Consider the following 20,477-nt stretch of genomic DNA (forward strand, 5'->3'; position numbering starts at 1 on the left):
ATCCTTCTAGCTGTATGTTCCAATTGTGGGTTTCATCCCAAGTTTCTGTAATGGCAACAATATCATATCTGCCCTCATTTACTTGAATTTCTAATTCACCCTGTTTATTCCTCATATTCTGTGCATTGGTGTATAGACATTTGAGTCCATTTTGATTGACCCTGTATTTACTGTCTATATAAGCTGTGTTATGCCTGACACATATATACCAGAATCCTTTGAATGAAGCAGAGGAAAGTATACTAATCATTCCGTTTCCATGCCTGGATGCTACCGAATTTAAATAATCACACCTTCACTTTACTTGAAATCACAAAACAAATTGATAGAACCCTGGGAAAGCATGTCATTGCTATTTATTTATTTATTAATTTTATTTATATGCCATCCATTTCACTATAAAAATAACTCTGGACAGCTTAAAGCACAATAAATGAATATGCAAACATTAATTATTAACATAGTAGCAGTTTGTACAAGTCTTATTGTTCCCAAATAAAGCTAATGTTCCATTGAAAGATAGTTATCAGTAGCAAATAAGTAGAATCTTTATTTTTCCGTTTCTGTTTAGAGACGTATAGGAGAGGAAATCACATAACGTACTGTAATTGTTCCTGTATTCAAAGCCTGTTAGTTCTGCCTAAGGCCAGTTTTTATTGCTGGTTGAGTCAGCATGCATAGAGTAGGCCTCATAACCATTTATTTTAACTTCTTCTTAGCTCTTCTTCCTATTCTAGGCAGCTGTTTCACAAGAACCATTACAGAATATCGATTTTATCATATTTGATTGATATATATGTGCCTGTGGAATTGAAAGGGTTGCCTCTGTTCACTTCCTTAGATAACATTATATAAATCATTGTCAGGAATCCTAGCTTTATATTTGTAAAATATCTTCTTAATGGAACCATTCCTAATATCTGACTAATATCCATGTCTATTGATGTTGAGTTACTAGCATAGCATTCTCTGTTAAAATGTTCATTTTTATTTTTTTCATAAGGTATGTGTTGCAGTGAATGCAAGTCTACATAAAACCTACTGATACTGCTTACATTCTTAGGCAATCCTGAACTGAAAGACAAAGAGGACCAGTTTGGAAGAACTCCTCTCATGTATTGCATCTTGGCTGATAGACTAGACTGTGCTGAGGTTTTATTGAAGACAGGAACAGATGTTGATAAAGCCGACCATAGTCAGAGGACAGCTCTCCATCTTGCTGCACAAAAGGTAACTAAATACACTGGAATCAGAAGTACCTAAGACAATTTTACCTGCATTTCTCAGATGAAAGTCATCCTTTGTCTCCTTTGTTGCCTTAAGGCAGGCCATTCTTGATACTAAATAGAATGCTTAAAAATAGAAAGCTTTAGTAAGGTTGTTCAAAATTAATATACAGTAAATATTCACAAATTCTTTGATTCAGAACAAATTAATTTTAGGGATTATCGATGAAAGCCACCTTGCCACCAATAATATATGTGACTGGAATGGGGATGCAGGTAGAATCTGAGCCAGTATGTGATGCAGCTGCTAAAAATGCTAATCTATCTCAGGATACATTAATAGGGCCATTACTGAAAGAAACTACTGTATTTAACACATAGACACATTTACTGGAGGAAAGAATGATTAAGAATTAGGTGGAAAAAAATGGAGAAGCTGAATAGCACAGTGGATTTTTTGTACTTGTATGCTTTTTTAAAGAGGTTTTTAACATTCAGAATTACCTTTCATAAACTGTAAATGAGTCATTAATTTTAAGTGTGATAATTATCAGTACTCAAGCATCCATTGGAAATTTTTAAAAGATTCTAAGACTGTAAAACTTTTTGAAAATTGCTTGTATATTCTGAAAGTAGTATTACCATATTTGAACTTTAAAAACAGTCCTTTATGTTTAGTTGAAATCTCTTTTAGCTAACTAGTATTCTCTGCTGATATGTTTTATATCTGACATCTAATCTTGCATGCACTGAGTTGACAGACAATATCTAGTTAAAAAGGTCAGACTGAAAAAAGCAGGAAAAAAGGTGTGATATATTGAATTAAGGTGACTAACGAATCAGTTCCAATGAAAGTGACTGTCAACCATCCTACTCAGTGCATGCAGCAAATAAAGATTCCTGGGCCATTTTTTGTTTCCAAGAGTATAATTTACTGAGCAGATATGGATATGGAAGTAGTGAAGCAAATTATAATGGTTTCACATGCAAACAGCAGTTATACGTTCCCTTTTTTCCTTGGCCTTCCCATTGTCACTTTACTCCATCCAATCAATTGTTTAGTTTGTTTGGGAAAAATATTTTGGTGAACTTTCCCAGCCAGTGACCTTGGAACGCTGGTATGTCTTTCCACAGAGTCTGTGCTCTTGCATTCCATTACCTTCTCCCTTGAATTCCAACCTGTAAGGGTCACTGGAGGGCCTCCCATGAAACCAGCCGAATAAGAGAAACACACAGTGTTCTCGTGATGGGAGCGCACAGGTTTAAACCTACACGTCTCTTTTATTGGTTACAAAAAATGGGTGGTTACAGAAGGCAAACAAAGGAATAGCAAAAGGAAGATTATGATTTCATACATAGCAACACTTTACACGTGATTATAAAAAGTAGTTACACAGCCAGAGATAGAGATGAATACCTCCCCTTCATTACGGCCAGGAAAGGAATGTTATCTGTCCATCCTTGGAAGGTCAGAGAGAAATGTGTTTCTTTGAAGTCTATATGTGTATCTTTTTTTGTATATTGAGACCGAAGTATGTCTTCACAAGGCACCAGGCTAATTGATAATTGCAACACCAACCCATATCCCTCCACCCCTTTTGCTTCTTGGATGTGAGCTGGGTTTGCAAATCGAGCCATGACAGTGACTTTGAATTGTTTTTATTTTTTCTCTTAATATCCTCTGTTATGTGTGTTGGTATGTTCTTACTTGAGAGTTTTAACAAAGCAAGCAAAGTACCTGTATTTCTATTTATCCCCATAAATAAAGGGCAAGTATATTTTGGCACTAGAAGCAAGTACATTGTAGCATAATGGATTAACATTGAGCTTTCAAAAACCTAAATCTACTATTAGTCTGTTTGGCAGTACCTTGATTGGGATTGTTTACTTGATTTTTAGTCAGACGTTAATTTTGGTGTTTATTCTCATCCTGGTGGGAGGTGTTTTGGTCTTTTTGTTCCCCTTTGACTTGTTGATTGTCTCTACTCTGGTTTCTCTTCAGATCATATAAATCTTTCACCTTTTGCCCAGTATGCAGATGTTGTTTATGTCTATGTGTCTATTGAGGGATGACCAATTTGTTAGAATACCAGGCTTCCAGAAATTCTCTAGTATTTTTAGATTTGGCTTGGTCTAGGTTGTTCACTGTTTCCCAGTTAAATTTGTCCATATTTTGTGAAATTAAAGAGTTTTCATAATATCTTCTGACTGCTGGTGGTGTTGTGGATGCTTTCTGCTAGTCTTCTGCCTGTTTGTCCCACTGCTCATCTAAGTAGAGTTGTTATATAACTTCTCTTATGGGAGTTTCAGTTATTGGTTTGGTAGTGGAGCATTTGATTTGTGTGGGTGGTTTTTCAGTACACTTGTGTTTCTAGTGTGTTGTCTCCCACGTGCAAGGATTAAAGATTTGACAGAGGTTCAGTAAAATAACAAAGCCCACTGATTATTATCCCTTTCTTATCTTTTATATTGGGATACAAGTAATACAAGTAAGAGCCTAAAAAAATCAGTGGCCTATGAGCAATTAGGCAGGAAAGGCAAAGAGAGGAGTTTAGACAATTTTTTTTCAGAACGACATACATATTTAGCAAAAATTGATATGATACAGATTTCTAAAAGTCTTGCAAATAAAAATTTAAAAGTAGGTATATTACATAAATCTTTTTCAGACCAGAACCATTATTTTGATATTTAGAAAAAATATTCTGAATTATATAGATGGAGACTAAATGCATATATTCCACAAAAGGAGATGATTGTAAAGGATTGTAAAAAGCAATTAAATGAATATTTGATAATAACCTGGATTTTTCATCTCAAGGTGCCGCCCCTGATAGCAGCCTCTCTGAAATGGTCTCTAATAGCTTTGATGATTTTTAAAAATTATTTTCTGTGACTCACTGCGGATTACATACACAAAGATGAGATTCTGAACATCAGGCAACGAATTCTGAACAAGGCATCTTTCTCGAATATTCCTCTTCTACTCTTTACAAATGAAGAAGTAATTTTGAAGAAATCACTATTGGGTAGAATTTCTGTAACTAAGATGAATGTCTTACCAAAGATTGTTACCAATCCTTACAACTGATACTCCATTTAAACAATGGCAGATAGATATTTCTAAGTTTATATGGCAAGGGAAAAAGAAAACCCAAGAATTAGATATAAACAACTGCAAGATGCTAAGGAAAGAGGGGGTTTGGGTTTACCAGACTTGAAATTGTATTTCAATCCTTGTTATTTGGTCTGGCTAAAAAAGTGGGTGAATCTTTAGAGTAAGAGGCTATTTGATTTAAAAGGTCATGAATTAAGATTTGCAAGCCACAGTTATTTATGATATGAAAGGTTAAAGTAAATGCTGATTTTAATAATCATTTTGTTAGACGTGCCATTCTAAGAGTTTGGAATAAAGATAAAACAAGGTTTTCTATGAAGATGCCTCTTGGAGTGCCCCCCCCCCTCGCTTTTTTCAGAAAAGAAATAGTGGCGAAGTCGGACTGATGGACTTATGGTCATAAAATATCTTTTAATTTTGGTGATCCTATACCTGAATCTGAGGAGTTGGAATCAGAATGACATGTCTGCCCTTGGTTTACATAATTACACTTGAAAGAAAGATTTAACCTAGGCAAAAAGTTATGGATTTGACTTTGTTAAAAATGAATAGGAAATCCTACTGTGTGGTAGTGATGAACATATTATTGCTAATGTCTATAAAATGTCATTGAATTTGAATTTGGAAAATGAGTATGTAAAGCATACACGATTCAGTAGGCAAGGAACTTTGGATATAATGTAATGGTTGAACAATGGAAGAATATATGGACGAAAGGTTTAAAATTTATCTAAATTATAATTTTAAAAAAATATATTATAAGAGTGTATTTCTGGTATTTAACACCAGACAAGTTGCCAAGAATCTATAAAGGTATTTCAAATGAATGTTGGAAATGCTAAGGTAAAGAAGGGACTTTTTATCATTTATGGTGGATGTTTGATAAAGCAAAGAAATATTGGAGTAGGATTTATATCCTAATGCAGAAGATACTTAAATTGACTATAAAGATAAAACCAGAAATTTTTCTTTTGGGTTGCTTTTGGAAAAAGACTTGGAAATTTCTTTTGGAACTTTAATGCTATATATGTTGAAGGCAGAAATATTACTATATGCACAAAAATGGAAGGACATTTTGATTCCCACAATGGACGAATGGCTGCAAAAGTTGATGCAGTTAGCACAGATACTAAATTGACTGCTTTGATTAAGGAAAGAAAACCACAACTACTTTTATTTCTACTTGGAAACTGCTTCTGGGCTTTGTTGTGCTTGAGCTGGAAAAACAATGAAACTTTGATTTTGGGTTTTACTGATTAGATAGACCTACCTATTATTATAGAAATGGCTAGTTTACTATTACGGAAAAGTAAAAAGTTAAGGTTTGGTGTTATTATCTTATTCAACTGCACCAAAGGGAATTGGAAATCAATACCTTTCTTTCTTTTCCCCTTTTTTTCAACACTTTTCCCTCCCCTATTTTTCCTATTCTGTTTTGTATTTTTGTATTTTATATTATAAACTAATAAAAAAATGCAGAATTTTTTTTGGCTGAAGGAACAGTAGCTCTCAGCAGCACGACAAAATGAAGGAAATGAGGAGACAGAGGAGGGGTAAACAAATACTGTGTTTCCCCGAAAATAAGTCAGGATCTTATTTTCTTTTGACCTCCGAAATAAGTGCTTGGCCTTATTTTCGGGGAAGTATTATTTTTGAGGTACAGGAGGTGGCGAGCATGGCCAGCTCATGGCTGCTGCTGTGTTGCAATATTTTCGGGGAGGGCTTATTTTCAGGGGAGGTCTTATTTTAGCTCATGGGCTCAAAAGCCCAATTATCCGGGGAGGTCTTATTTCGGGGAAACAGGGTAGGAATTCTCCATAGACTGAGAAAGAGAGGGGTAAGAACTTCTCTCCCTTCATTCCATCTAATTACACTTACTTGTAAAGAAGATGGATGAACTGTTCCTTTTAAATAAGATTAACTCAGGCTTTTCCAACTCAGTAGCTTTCTACTTCACAGAAACTTGACTAAATAATTCGATAAATAATAGCAGCTTGCAAATACTAGGGTTTCAGATTCAAAGAGCAGACAGAATTGCAGAAATATCCGATGAAAAGAAAGGAGATGGTATCTGTTTTTATATTAGCAACAGTTGATGTAAAAATGATACTACACTAAAGAAATTTTGTGATGTGGACTTAGAGACACTAACTCTTTTTTGTAGACTTCCGTTCAGTGTTCAATGCCATAATTCCAGAAATTCTTCTCTCCAAACTGACTTAGCTAGCTATGCCTAACCACACTTGGATTGTAAGCTTTCTAACAGACAGAAAGCAGCAGGTGAAGCTAAGTAAATCACATCAAGTACCCATTTAATTAGCGCTGCTGCCCCCCAGGAATATGTGCTCTCTCCATTACTCTTTTCTCTTTATACCTGTGACTGCATCTCGAAGGATTCTGTTAAAATATTGAGGTGTGGACAGTATTTTGGTGTCTTTTGAGATGGTAATCAATCTGCATATAGACAGGAGTTTGAACAACTGGCCCTGTGGTGCAGCTGGAACAATCTGAAGTTGAACATACTTAAAACTGTAGAAATGACAGTGAATTTTAAGAAGAGCCCTCCTATTCTATCACCTCTTACTATATTAGATAACACAGTTATTACCAATAGAGACCTTTAGGTTTCTGGTTCTCTCATCTCCCAGGACTTGAAATGGATACCTAACATTAGAACCATCATTAAAAAGGCACAACAAAGAAAGTACTTCCTGTGGCAAATTAGAAAGCTCAGATTGCCCAAGGAGCTGATGACACAGTTCTGCAGAGGAATTGCTGAATATGACATTTGTATTTCTATAACTGCCTGGTTTTGTACAGGAAGCAAACAGGATAGGCACAGACTTAGTTTGGACTGCAGAAAAAGAATTGTAACCAGCCTGCCTTCTATTGAGGATCCGTATACTGCCCAAACGAGAAAGAAGGTTGAGAAACTTTCAATCTCCTCCCCTCAGGATGTCACTATAGAGCACTGCATGCCAAAACAACTAAACAAAAGACCGTTTTTCCCCTCATGCCATCACTCCACTGATCACCTAGTTCCCACAGCACAGTCTTATGTCTAAGGATATTTACCATGTAGTAGGGTTGTAGTACTATTATCCTTCTATTGGTATCCTATGATTATATCTATTGGTATCCTATGATTATATTTCTTAGTTATTTGTGTATATATATTGAGAGCTTATGCAACGGAGAAAAATATAAATAGCTTGCAAATTTGAAAATCAGCAGTTTAGAGAAGAGATACAGCACACAATATTATAGAATGCTTTGTGTAGATGCTGGCTAGCATTTCCACAAGCAATTTCAAAGCAAATGCAAACAAAATTTGTCTTTGCAAAGAATTGTACTTACAAATACATACTATAGTTTGCAAAGTACAGTACAGTACTTAAAAAGAAGCATAGTAGTTCCCAGAGTGCTTACAAGCAAACAGTAGAGTATTATAGAATAACAAAAAGTATATCCTAAAATACTTACAGAAGCAATTCTAGTAATCCAGTTCTCAAGCCCAGGCAGCAGCAGATCCTCTGTGCAGCACCAAAAAACCAAAACCAAATTCAGCGCCGCAGTAGCTGCAAAAATCACTGGATCTTGTTTGGCCATGTGACCAGGGACAAAATAAAAGTCTGCTGGCTACAGGAAATTGCATTGTAATTCCAAATGGCAGAGAGTTAAAATGGCGGCTGATACAGCAGTGACTGAATCCAAATCACATGGTACAGAGGCCTGTTTTTGATCGCATTATTGAATTTCTTGATTAGGTACCCTTTCTGAATAAATTCGTACTGGTGAAAATTTGCTAAAGGAACCCTCTTGGGTAGGAGTGTCAAACTCAGGGCCCTGGGGTCAGATTCGGCCCATGGGGTGTTTAGATCTGGCCCTTGGGCCTGCCCTGGAAACAGCAAAGGACCAGCCCGTGGTGCCTCTGCTGGTAAAAACTGAGCCACATTACAAAAAATATGTTTTAACTTTGGAAAAAGTGCAAAGAAGACCAACTAAGATAATTAAAGGCCTGAAGACTAAAACATGAAGAACAGAATCAGGATTTGGGTTTGTTTAGTCCAGAGAAAAGAGGACTAGGGTGCATGACAGTATTCCAGTATTTGAGAGGTTGCAACAAAGAGGAGGAGATCTACTTATTTACCAAAGCACTTGTAGGCAAGACAAGAAACAAGGAGAGAAGCAACCTGGAACTAAGGAGGAACTTCCTAACAGTGAGGACAATTAACCAGTGGAACAGCTTGCTGTCAGAAGTTGAAGATGCTTCATCACTGGAGGTTTTTAAGAGGAGACTGGACAATCACTTCTCTAAAATGGTATGGGATTTCCTGCTTGAGCAGGAGTTTGAAGGTCCCTTCCAACTTTATTCTGGTTGAGTTAGTAAAGATAGCTAAATTGACTGCTTTAGTTAAAGATTATAATACAACTTTTTTTTTACGTACTTGAAAACAATTTTTGGACTTTGTGGTGGATGTCAGAAAAAAATGAAACCTTGACTTTAGATTTGCTGATTAGATAGATTTGTTATTATAGAAATAGCTAATATATATTATAATGTAAAAGCAAAAAGTTGAGGTTGTATGTTACTCTACTGTGCCAAAAAGAATCAGAAGTTTTTCTTTCCTTTTCCCCTATACTTTTTCCTCTTCCCTTTTTTCTTCCCTTACTTTTCCTAACTTTTCATTTTTCTTTGTATTTTATATTTTGAAAAACTAATAAAATAATTAAATATGAAAAGAGAGCAAAGTTTGTGGGGAATGAGAGAACAAACAGGTTCCTGACATACCTAGTGACAACTTGGTCATACAAAACGTAGAGGAGGAAACTGGAAGGAGAGCGATTCCAGCTTAAGTCTTACTGATAGGAACAAAAATCATTGAGGGAATAGAAGTCATAAGAACTTTGGTCAAGGCAATCATGTTATACTTGAATTCACCCTAATTACAACCACAGGGAATTGAATCAAGTCAAACTACTATTTTACCGCGTAATTAATTTTTAGGCATTCTTCTTTGCAGTGCTCAGCTAATATTTGGAATGACCATTTTTTATGTATTTCAAAACTAATTGACACCAAGCAGTATTTAACAGTTTTTGAAACATCTGCTGGGCCAAAAAGTCTGGTGTTATTTATTTAAATTCTGAAATTCCAGTAATATCCAAATCCTTAGATGTATATGAAATGTATCTTTAATTCCAATGATTTTTATATACACTCAATTAAGAGAAACAAATGCCTGAGCAAATGACAAATTCTGTAACCAAAATATCTGAAAAAAGAATACAAGAATAATAATATAACTTGAATAGTTATGGTTTCTTTGATTACTTTTGATTTCTCTGTCACTCTGCTTTGATATAAATCCTTTGCTATTGCCTTTACAGAAGAGTTTTTAGTGCAGAAAATTTTAATGTGACACATGTAATTATTGAATCATACATTATTATATTAAATCTTCTGCTATTTGCAATAAGCAGCTATTTGGGAAATTAATTTTATCAGCTCCTTTTTGAGCTGAGGAGTATGAGTGCAACCTAGTGGAGAAATGAGACATCAGCATTTGCATTTCTAGAATGTTTGAATTGACAAATGATAGTCTGTTATTGACATCTGTATCCCTTGACAGTACATCCATCCTAGTTTACCCATGGTGGTCAAATGCCTTAATTTTTCTGGCCTTTAATTTAGTCAACATCGCAGCACATTTTGAAGGGATAAGAGAAGGAACAGATCCAAAAGTGTCAAGCTTCAACAGCAAAATTGTTAGCAACAATCAAGCTGTCATAATGTTATGATTTGTTCATTTTTATACCATTTATTAGCCTTTACTTGTTGTGCCATTTGGCCTCTAGGGCAGATAAAGTGCTGTCTAATTTGGGAGGTTTGCTTCTGTCAGAGTGGCTTCCAGAGAGAAGGTGTTAGCTGCAGTGACAAATAATCAATAGCTGTCATTGTCATGAGGAACACGAGTAGTTGGGCCTTTCATCTAGAGGATTAGAGGTCTAATTGGATTGAGAATAGGGGAGGATGGGCTGTTGTGTAACCCCATCAGATCTGTGTAGCTGTCAAATGTCAGTGTTATTCATACTGAAAAGGAAGTGAATGATGTCTTTCACAGCTTGGGGGTGTAATTCAGCAGAAGCTTCTGAGAATGTAATAGAGAAAATAAAATCAGCAAATATATGCTCTGACCTTTTAAAAATACATACATCCATGCTGACATATCTGTTTCTTTACATAGCTATCTTAGCTGAATACTATTCAGACTGGCTATTTATATCTTCAATAAAAAGTCATTTAATTACTCTGATAAGAATGTTAAGTGTAAAACATTCAATGAATAGATAGCAATAATCATAAGAATGAAAAATGCCCCCATAAATAATAAATAAAATATTCATTAATTGTTTGCAAATGCACACTCCCTACAGAAAAAAATTATTCTGATGCATTATTATGAAATACATGTAGAATTCTGCATCATTTCTGGTATTCAGACTTTTTGATGTACCTAAAAGAAATCTTTATTCTGATTATTATTGAGTCCAATCTTAATAAAGAAATAATCTGCTGAGAAAAATGCTTAAATAGGTTTATGATTAGTAATATTATGCAGAAGTTGGTGGATGAGAAGTTGGGAAACAAAAGTATGTATCCATCTTCCTTCAACCTCCAATTTAAGATGTAATATGCAAATATGATTTTCCAAGAAACAAATTGGAATATAAGTATCATCTGTTCTCTGAATAGGAAAATGTTGTATTCTATTAACAGTTAAACAATTTTTATTACTAAAAATATACAATAAGTATAAATGGTGCAATAAAATTCAGCATATACAAGAGTTAAAAAAGAAGGGGAAAAAATTTCTTCGCAACAGACTCCATCCTCCAGCACCCAGACCTGTCACGTGGTTGAAACCAATGTTTCAGACATTGCAGTTATAGTGGTACTTTACTCCAGGAACAAGCCTCTCTGGCCACTGGACAACTTTTCCCCTATGCTTATTATTCATGAAGTTAAATTTTGTGGAATGATTGAATGCCCTACTGGAGCAATACCTGTGCTACTTTGTGAACATTCGACAAGACAATTGGGTGGACTTGTCAGCTGTGGTGGAGTTTGTATATAATAATGCACTGCATAGGTCCGCATAGTTATCACCATTCATGGCCACTTGTGTCTGTTCCCTTTGGCTCCATGGTACTGGCTGCCACAGATTTCTTGTAGGAGCTCTAGGCAGTGCACCAGCTATTAGAAAGACCACCTGGACTAGTCCACGGAAGATTACAAAAAGTTTACCAATCAGCACTGGCAGGTTATACTCCTCCCCCAGGAGTCAGCAATCTGGTCTCATTTCTACTTGGCATCTTCGGTCTGTGAGCCCATTCTAGAAACTGGAACATTGATTCTTGGGACCTTTCCCAGTAGAGGGGGCCATTAACCCTGTGGCCTACTGGTTGATTTTGCCTGCCCATTTTAGGATGTATGAAGTCTTTTATTGGTCTCTTCTCAGTTATGCAGCACCTGCCACTCTTCATCGGACTGTGGAACTGCCACCTGTTCAGATATTAGTCCAGGGATAGCCGAAATACAAAGTGGAGCCTAACATGAACACTCATTTCCAGTATCGTGTAGACTAGAAGGGCTATGATCCTGAGGACATGTCCTGGAGGAGACTGATGCTGTGCATGCCCAAGGGTTGATCCACCCGTTCTACCACCAGTAACCACAAAAACATGGTCCGCAAGGCCCTGGGAGGATAGGTCATGCTGGGGGAATAGTGTGATGACTCATTCAACTTCTTCCCCCTTTGAAATAATGCTCTAATCAAGGAAAGGAAAAGAGAAGGAGAAAGATTAATAAGTAACAATTCAATGAAGTTTATCAGGATATTGGGCATGAAATTTATGTAGGAGCTTTAGTGCCCACACAAGTTGGACTACACATTTGGCCTCAGAAGAGAGAAAATGTTTCCATAAAATCAGGTATTGGAATTTGCCCTCATGGAAACTTGAGTGCAAAACTCGTACAAAAGTCTGAGTACAAAACTTTGCCCTTATAGAAATACAAGTACAAAACACAAAGGGATTTGCTGGTTTAAGAAAACTACAATGGAAAACAGGGTGTACTTTTCTAAGGTTCTTTGGTAATTTAAGTTCAATAGTCGCCGGGTTTATAATTCTCATGATGGGGAAAATGAATTTAGATGCAAGCTTTTTCAAAGGTTGTATAGACTATCTCCTATTTCAAACTTCTTCTCCTGTGATCTCTTTTTGTCGGTGCATTTCCCGACCTTTCAAAAGATATAAGTGACCACCCTGGGATAGCTCCCATAGGAGGGCATCTCCAGCTGTTCTACGCCCAATGGGAGCAGATCACATCGGACCAGTGGGTCCTACAGACAATCTGCTTGGGTCTGACCTTAGAGTTTCTTTCCCCTGCCCTCCCGTCACTTCATTTGTTGTCCCACTCCCTCATGTCCCGTCAAGAGGGCTCTCATGGAACAGGAGATCCGTCATCTCAGGGACATCAGGGTCATAGAACTGGTTCCACCAGGTCAGGAAGGAACAGGCTTTTACTCCATTCTGTTCCTGGTCCCCAAAAGCTCCGGGGGGTGGAGGTGAATCCTAGATTTAAAAAGGCTAAACTATCACATAATTTACTGGAGATTCAAGATGCAGTCCCTTCAGTCCATCCTGGGCTGCATCAGGCCAGGAGACAGGTTAACCTCCATAGATCTCAAAGAGGCCTACCTCCACATCCCCATTCGCGAAGCTCACCGCAGGTTCCTGAGATTCTTTTATGCCGGCTGCCACTACCAGTACCGGGCCTTGGCGTTCGGCCTGTCATTTACAGGACGTTTACAAAGGTCCTCACAGCGGTGGCAGCCTTCCTCAGATCTCGTCCAGTGCGGCTTCATTGCTGCCTAGACGATGTCCTCAGCCAGTCGTCATCGCCACAGCAGGTGACTCAAGACCTGAGGTACACCATGAAGGTCCTTCAGGACCACGGCTTCTCCGTAAATTTGGAGAAAGTCATCTTCAACCAACAACCAGGTTGCAGCATCTGGGCACCATCATCAACACCGTCACCTGCCAGGTTTTCCTGTCCCCGGAGCGGGTAGCAAACCTCAAAGAATGGGTCCTACAGATGCAGCGATCTCCTCACGCCAAAGTCATGCAGTTGTCGCAACTCCTAGGGAAAATGATATCTTACCTGTCCATCGTTCCGTGGGCAAGACTCCATTCTCGTCCCTTGCAGTGGTTCCTGCTGCCCTACCAGAGGGCCAACGAAAGCAGCTCGGTGAGATTGGTGTTGATCTCCCCAAACGTATGTCAATCCCTCAAGTGGTGGCTGTCTCCTACCCTGGCAAGAGGCATCCCATTCAGGGAGCCGGTCCTCTCACCATTATGATGGATGCTAGCCTTTATGGCTGGGGAGCCCACCTCCGCAATCAAATGGCACAGGGCAGGTGGTCTTCAGCTAAAGCCTCTCACAGCATCAATTGGCTAGAGCTGAGAGCAGTCAGGTTTGCCCTCATCCATTTTCGTCACAACATTCAGGGACATCACGTGAGAGTGCTCACAGACAATGTAGTGACAAAAGCACACATCAATCGCCGGGGGGCACTAGCTCCAGGTCCCTGATGACAGAAGCCTACACCCTGGGTCGGTGGGCAGAGAAGCACCTACAATCGATACAGGCGGAGCACATCTCTGGAGTAAGCAACATCCAGGCAGACTGGCTAAGCAGGGCCATGGTCGACCACTCAGAGTGGCGACTACATCCGCAACCGTTCCACCACCAGTCCCAGAGGTTCGGCTGTCCACTGGTCGACCTGTTCGCCACTCCGGCCAACATGCACCTTCCCAGATTCTTCATGGGGTTTCACGATCTGCAAGCCAAAGGAGTCAATGCCCTGCACTGCCCATAGCCACAGGAACTGTTCTATGCATTCCCGCCATTGCCTCTCCTTCCCAGAGTCATCTGGAAGATCCTGTCGGAGGAAGCAGAGGTTTTGCTTGTAGCCCCGTTCTGGCCCAGGAGGACCTGGTTTGCCGACCTGGTGAGTCTCTCTGTCAACCCTCCTTGGTGGATTCCCCCGGACGAGGTCTCTCCCAGCCAGGGGGCACTTCAACATCCAAAGCCCCAGTGGCTACATCTGGCCATCTGGCACTTGAGAGGGATCTCCTGAGCAGGGGCAGTCTCTACCAAGGTCATCCACACCATCCAGGTGGCCAGGCGGCCTTCCACGACCTGGATCTACAACGCCACCTGGAGGTCATTCGACGCCTGGTGCTGCTCTCATGGCGTATCAGTGACTTCAGCTACAATTCTGATCATTTTGGACTTCTTGCAAGATGGACTTGACAAAGGCCTGGCCTCCAACACACTATGACATCAGGTGGCCACGATTTCCACGATACTTGCTCCTGATGAACATTCCTCCCTTGGATGTCATCCTACTATCTGTAGTTTTCTGAGGGGCGCAACCAATCTGAGGCCCCTGGTGGTCCACAGATACCCGTCATGGGACCTCAACGTTGTCCTCCTTGCCTTGATCGGTCCACCATTTGAACCACTTCGGTCAGCCAGCCTTAAACATTTGACCTTTAAGACCACCTTTTTAATTGCCATCACTTCTATGTGGCAGTCCTGTCAGTTCAGGAGGACTTGTGTTTGATACAACAGGACAGGGTGGTCCTCAGGCTGGACCCAACGTTTATCCCTAAGATCAACTTCCGGGCCCAGGAGGTCATTCTCCCAGATTTTTGTCCGCATCCCAGACACCCGAGGGAGAAGCTAAGTTAAGTAAGTAAGCTTCCCGTTAGGAGAGCGAGTGTGCAGAGAAGCGTAATGAGAGTGGTATGGAATAACACACACAAACCAGCATACAGGGTCACCGAATAGTATAAAATTTAGTAGTTTACTATGTGGAAATATAGAGGTATTCAGAGTCCATCAAACAGTCCAAGTCATACACGGTTCAGTCAGTCAGTTATTAATATTCACAGTTTAACACACAAAGTAGCTAACAGTAGCAAGACTCAGCAACTCAGGATACAGTATCTGATCAGCGTCTAACAAACAGAGAGCTAATAGTCATTCTGGCTCCCTCTTATGGCTGCTTGAGGTAACAGCAACCAATTACATCTCTCTAGCATTTAAAGTAACAGATACATTTGTTACAATCATGGCTTATATACATTGCCAAGCCAAGACTAGGGTTACATCCCTAACAGGTGGCACATGCTCGATGTCCGTAGGACACTCCGCAAATACATCAAGCGCACAGCTGTGTTTCGGCGTTCCGAATCACTCTTCGTTTCTTTCCAACCAGCTTCCCAGGTCTGCAAGGTTTCCTCCTCTACCATCGGACGGTGGTTGAGAACCTGCATTACCCTCGCTCACGTTCTTCAGTCCAAACCTGTGCCTAGCCACATCACAGCACATTCTAAAAGAAGTGCTGCCACCACGGCGGCCTGGGCGACACAAGCGCCGATCGAAGAGATTTGCAGGGCGGCTACTTGGATGTCCTTATCTCCGTTTGTTTGGAATTACAAATTAGACAGATTTGCTTCAGCGGAAGGGTTTTTTGGGAGGTGAGTTCTTCCGGGCATTCATACCAGCAGAGAGATCCTGAACATGACTGCTTCCCACCCTAGTGACATTTAGCTTGAGTATGTCCCTTACTTGGACTCTCCAGAGCAGCGCCCTGGAAAACGACCATTGTCTTACCTGAAGGGTCATTTTCGGGGCGCTGCAAAGGAGAGTCCATCCCCACCCTGGGGTCTATTTCCGCTGTTTTCCGGGCAGCATTCTGGAGTTTCCATTTGGATATTGTTCTGACGTTGGACATTGTTCTTAGACTTGTTGTTGAACTTCTCAGCACGCAACAGTTCCACGCCTTCATTGAAAAAATCTGAAGATGGTCAGCACCAGAGGCGTGGCTTCAAGTTTCAATTCAGTTCTGGGCAGATTGGCTGTATTTAACCTTTGCTTGGACTCTCCTTCGCAGCGCCCAGAAAACAACCCTTCAGGTAAGACAATGGTCATTCTCTCTCTGGTACCTCTTCAGCAGAGGCAAAGCAGGAGGTGGAAGATGACGCTACTACATGTGGAAGCCCAGAGGAAAAAGTTTGCAGGAAGCAGTTTCCTCCTAGTCCAGCTTCTGCCTTGACATATCTCTGGAGAGAAGGAAGAGGAGGGGGCAGGAGAGCTGCATGGGGTAGGCTGGCCAGGCAAAGCAGGAGGCAGCCCAGGGAAATGAGCTTGATAAAGATAATAAAATATATGTTTGCCATGAATGTTTCCAAAAAGAAGGTGCAGGCTATAGGACAAATTCTCTATTTCTGATAACAGAGAAGGAAATGTCATAGATGGCAAATGAAATTAATTACATCAGGAAAGGAGCTAGGAAAATCATGAGATTGCATCTCAAGGCTCAACTGTATGAGGCAGCGATGGTGAACCTTTTTTGGCTCGCGTGCCATAAATGGGGGAGTGCAGGGGGGTCGTTTGCAGGTGTGCCGCACCCATAATGCAATACGCGACCCCCCCCCCAGTGTTCATGCACGCACTACAGGCGTGACACCTCCCCCATTTTTGCATGCTTTTTTCGCCCTCCCCAGGCTTCATAGGCTTTATAGGAGCATGGGAAGGGTGAAAACAGCCTCCCGCGCCCCCCGTAAGTCCTCCGGAGGCTTCAGGGACCTTCAGGAGGCTTTCCTGAAGCCTCCGAAGCAGTGAAAACGATCCTCCGAGCAAACCAGAAGTCACTTCCGGTTTGCTCAGAGGGTTGTTTTAAGCACTTCGAAGGCTTCGGGGACCTTCAGGAGGCTTCCCTGAAACTTCAGAGGGCTCAAAATGAACCTCAGAGCAACGAAAGTCACTTTTGGTTTGGTGGAGGGTTGTTTTAAGCACTCCAAAGGCTTCAGGAAGCTTCAGGAAGCTTCCCTGAAGCCTCTGGAGCAGTCAAACGACCATCCGAGCAAACAGGAAGTCCTTTCCCGAACTCCCGGTTTGCCCATAGGGCCATTTTTTTGCGCTCCGGAGGCTTCAGGGAAGCTCATGAAGCCTCCGAAAGGCCTCCAGGGGTTGGGGGAGGCTCTTTTTGGCCTCCCCAGGCTCCTATAAAGCCTCTGGAGCCTGGGGAGGGCGAAAAATGCCTTTAAAAAAGAGTGAATTCAGCTGACATGGCAGCGCCTCGTGTGCCCTGGCAAATGGCTCCGCATGCCACCTGTGGCACGCATGCCATAGGTTCGCCATCACTGGTATGAGGCATTGTTTTAGTAGTCCATTGCATCGGAAATAAAGATTTTCCCCGAATTTATTTCAACAAAATTTAATGAAGAGTAATGGAAAATTTATAATTGGCTTTAGTTTGATTTGTCTCAGAGATTGCTAAAACGCAGTTAGTCTTTGGATTACGACCATTCATTAAAGGAGTGTTCAGAGTTAAGATGGCACTGAGCAACTTAAAACTGGTCTATGAGGTTGCACCATTGCAGCGTTCCTATGGTCATGTTATCATGATTCAAGCACTTGAGCAACAACTCACAATTATGAAGGCTGCCCTGTTTTGTGGTCCCATAATTGCTATTTGTAACCTTTTCTGATGGCTTCCCATAAGAAAAGTCAATGGGAAAATTGTCAAGAAATTGCAAGTCACTCCTAATCTCTTACTACTAGTGAGCCAGGTAATGCTATACCTATGCATTTAGTTTTTCTTGGCCTAAATGTAGAATCTTACTTTTCTCATCATTGAATTTCATAGATAGGCCCCAGTATTCCAGTCTGCCAAGGTCTTTCTATTTTAAATATGGTATGACTGACAAAATCCCAGTATTTGGGGATTGCCAAAGAAGAGTCCATGGCAGTAAAAATGATTATTATGATTAATGGCCACAAACCAATATCAGTACAGGTGGTTTGTTTCTGCCTTTCGGCCTGTTTTTCACTATGCCGCTGTAATTTTTAATAAAAAATACTTGAGCTGTAACTGGTTCCCAGACTCGGAGATCCAAATGCAAACATGTAAGAACTTACTGTATATCTGCCTTAAAATGCAGTTCTCAGCTTTTGGACGTTAATAAAAATCCCTTTCTTTTCTTTTTAGCTACAATCCTGGTCATTCAACTAATAGCCTGAACATGTTTCAACCATAAGTGCAGTCTTGCGCTATTTTTTCTTTCTTTTTAAGAATAGTTTCAGTGACTTAAATCAAGGGGGAAAGGGCATTTTGGTCTTTTGTAGCATTAAGTTGGACTAAGAAGGAAAGCTTGTATGCTCTGATTCTAGTTGAGCCATTATTTAGATGCATAGGGAGTCAGGGAGGGATGAACAGGCACAAGTCCTTAATTAATTTCTGAATGTATGAGATCAGCACTTGAAACTAATCAATTAAGAGCTTTGGGAAACATTCCGATAGGGTATTTATATGTAGGCAAGAGACTTCAAGGCAGCCAAGGAACCTGACAAATCTTTGTCTATCTTGTCAGACTATCTGACAACCAGGTGGCATTGCTCAGGCAATCTTTCCTTTTCCCTATCATATATTATAGCACTCAAAGAGCTGAGAGTTCAGGCTCTTGGCTGACACCTCAGAACATCTGTCAGATGGGCCTATTTTAATTGGGAGAATTTTGAGAGACATCAGCTCTCAGAACTACTGCTGCTGGTTTTTTCTTTGGATATATTGGTGCTTGTACAGGTAGTCTTCAACTTACGACCACAATTAAGCCTAAAATCTCTGTTGCTAAGTGAGACGTTGGTTAAGTGAGTCTTGCCTCATTTTACAATTTTTCTTGCCACATTTGTTCAGTGAATCACTGCAGTTCTTCAGATAGTAACCTGTTTGTTAAGTGAATCTGGCTTCCCCCTTGACCTTGTTTGTCAGAAAGTCACAAAAGGTGTTCATGTGACCTTTGGAAACAGCAACCATCATAAATGTGAGTCAGTTGCCAAGCATCTCAATTTTGATCATATGACCACAGGGATGCTGCAACAGTTGTAAGTTTGAAAAACTGTCATAAGTCACTTTTTTCAGTGCCATTATAACTGGACATTCTCTAAAAGAACCGTTGTAAGTTGGGGACTATCTGTACTTACCCTAGGATCCTCAAACTCTCTCCATAGCATTTTAGAGATTATCACAAAATTACTCAGTTGGGCTGAAGATCACAATGTACTTTTCCCTATATAAAAGATACAGTTACTTTTTTTTGGTCCTGTATACAGGAAGAAATGGATAAAAATTAAATCCAATGAAAGCTACCTTTTATCACTGTAGAAGATGACACTTTATCCTTTGTCCTTCCTTGCTTTAAGTGACTTTCAGTACCATTGATGATATCTTTCTGGAATGGCTTCAGTGGTTGAAAGTGGAGAGCACTGTGTTATCCTTGGTTCAGTTCCTTCTTCCCAGGTCACTTTCAGTTAGTGTTGATTGAGAACAAGAGGAGCTTAGGTCGTTGTGGTCCCCTAGCTGCAGTGAATGGCCCATTCCCCTGGCAGAATTGCAAATTGTCTTGCAAGTTATGCCCATTCCTAGACCAATGTATCTTTCTGATAATCACCCATGTCCTGGTCCTCTCACTCTTGGACTATTGTAATGTGCTGTACATGAGGCTGCCCTTGAAGAATATCCTGAAGCTGATTAAAAATGCAGCAACCTACACAGTTTTGCATACATCCAGATTTGCACATGTATCACTTCTTTTGCGGAAACTGCATTGCCACAAATAGATAGCTTTGAATCTTTTATCTCAATAAAGAAACAAGTGTAGTGCTTTTTTACTCACTTGTTTAATTGGTTTTCTTTATCTAGTTTTAGGACATGTGGAGAACGGTTCATGTTTTACATCATATTTTTGCAGAAATACTGAACATTCCAAATTTTTAAGTATCACGGTATATTTTCTTTTTCCTATTCTTTCCCCTCTCATTGAGTCTGTTGTTGTTTTTTATTGTTCAAATTTTATTGATTTTAAAAGTTTTACAGGGAAAAGGGATTAAGAGGTTATAGAACATTTTGACAGCTACATCGTGCGAGGGGGAGAAGCCCCCCCCCCCAGGTCTCACAACTTTTACAAACAAAAATAGAAAAATATCAACATTTACA

The 20,477-nt window shown here is 40.0% G+C and overlaps 1 protein-coding gene across 2 annotated transcripts in view; it reads left to right on the top strand.

Moving 5' to 3' along the window:
- Positions 1 to 20,477, top strand: part of INVS (inversin) — a 102,298-nt gene that overhangs the window by 13,492 nt on the left and 68,329 nt on the right. The window contains exon 3 of one of the 2 annotated variants that reach the window (XM_081970089.1): positions 1,064 to 1,230. The exons of the other annotated variant lie outside the window; for it this stretch is intronic. Within the exon in view, the coding sequence (XP_081826215.1) occupies positions 1,064 to 1,230 (167 nt within the window). The remainder of the gene's footprint in view (positions 1 to 1,063; positions 1,231 to 20,477) is intronic. 2 annotated transcript variants of the gene reach the window in all.

The sequence above is a fragment of the Natrix helvetica genome, assembly GCF_964273705.1.
Source record: "Natrix helvetica genome assembly, chromosome: Z".
NCBI classification, from domain to species: Eukaryota; Metazoa; Chordata; class Lepidosauria; order Squamata; family Natricidae; genus Natrix; species Natrix helvetica.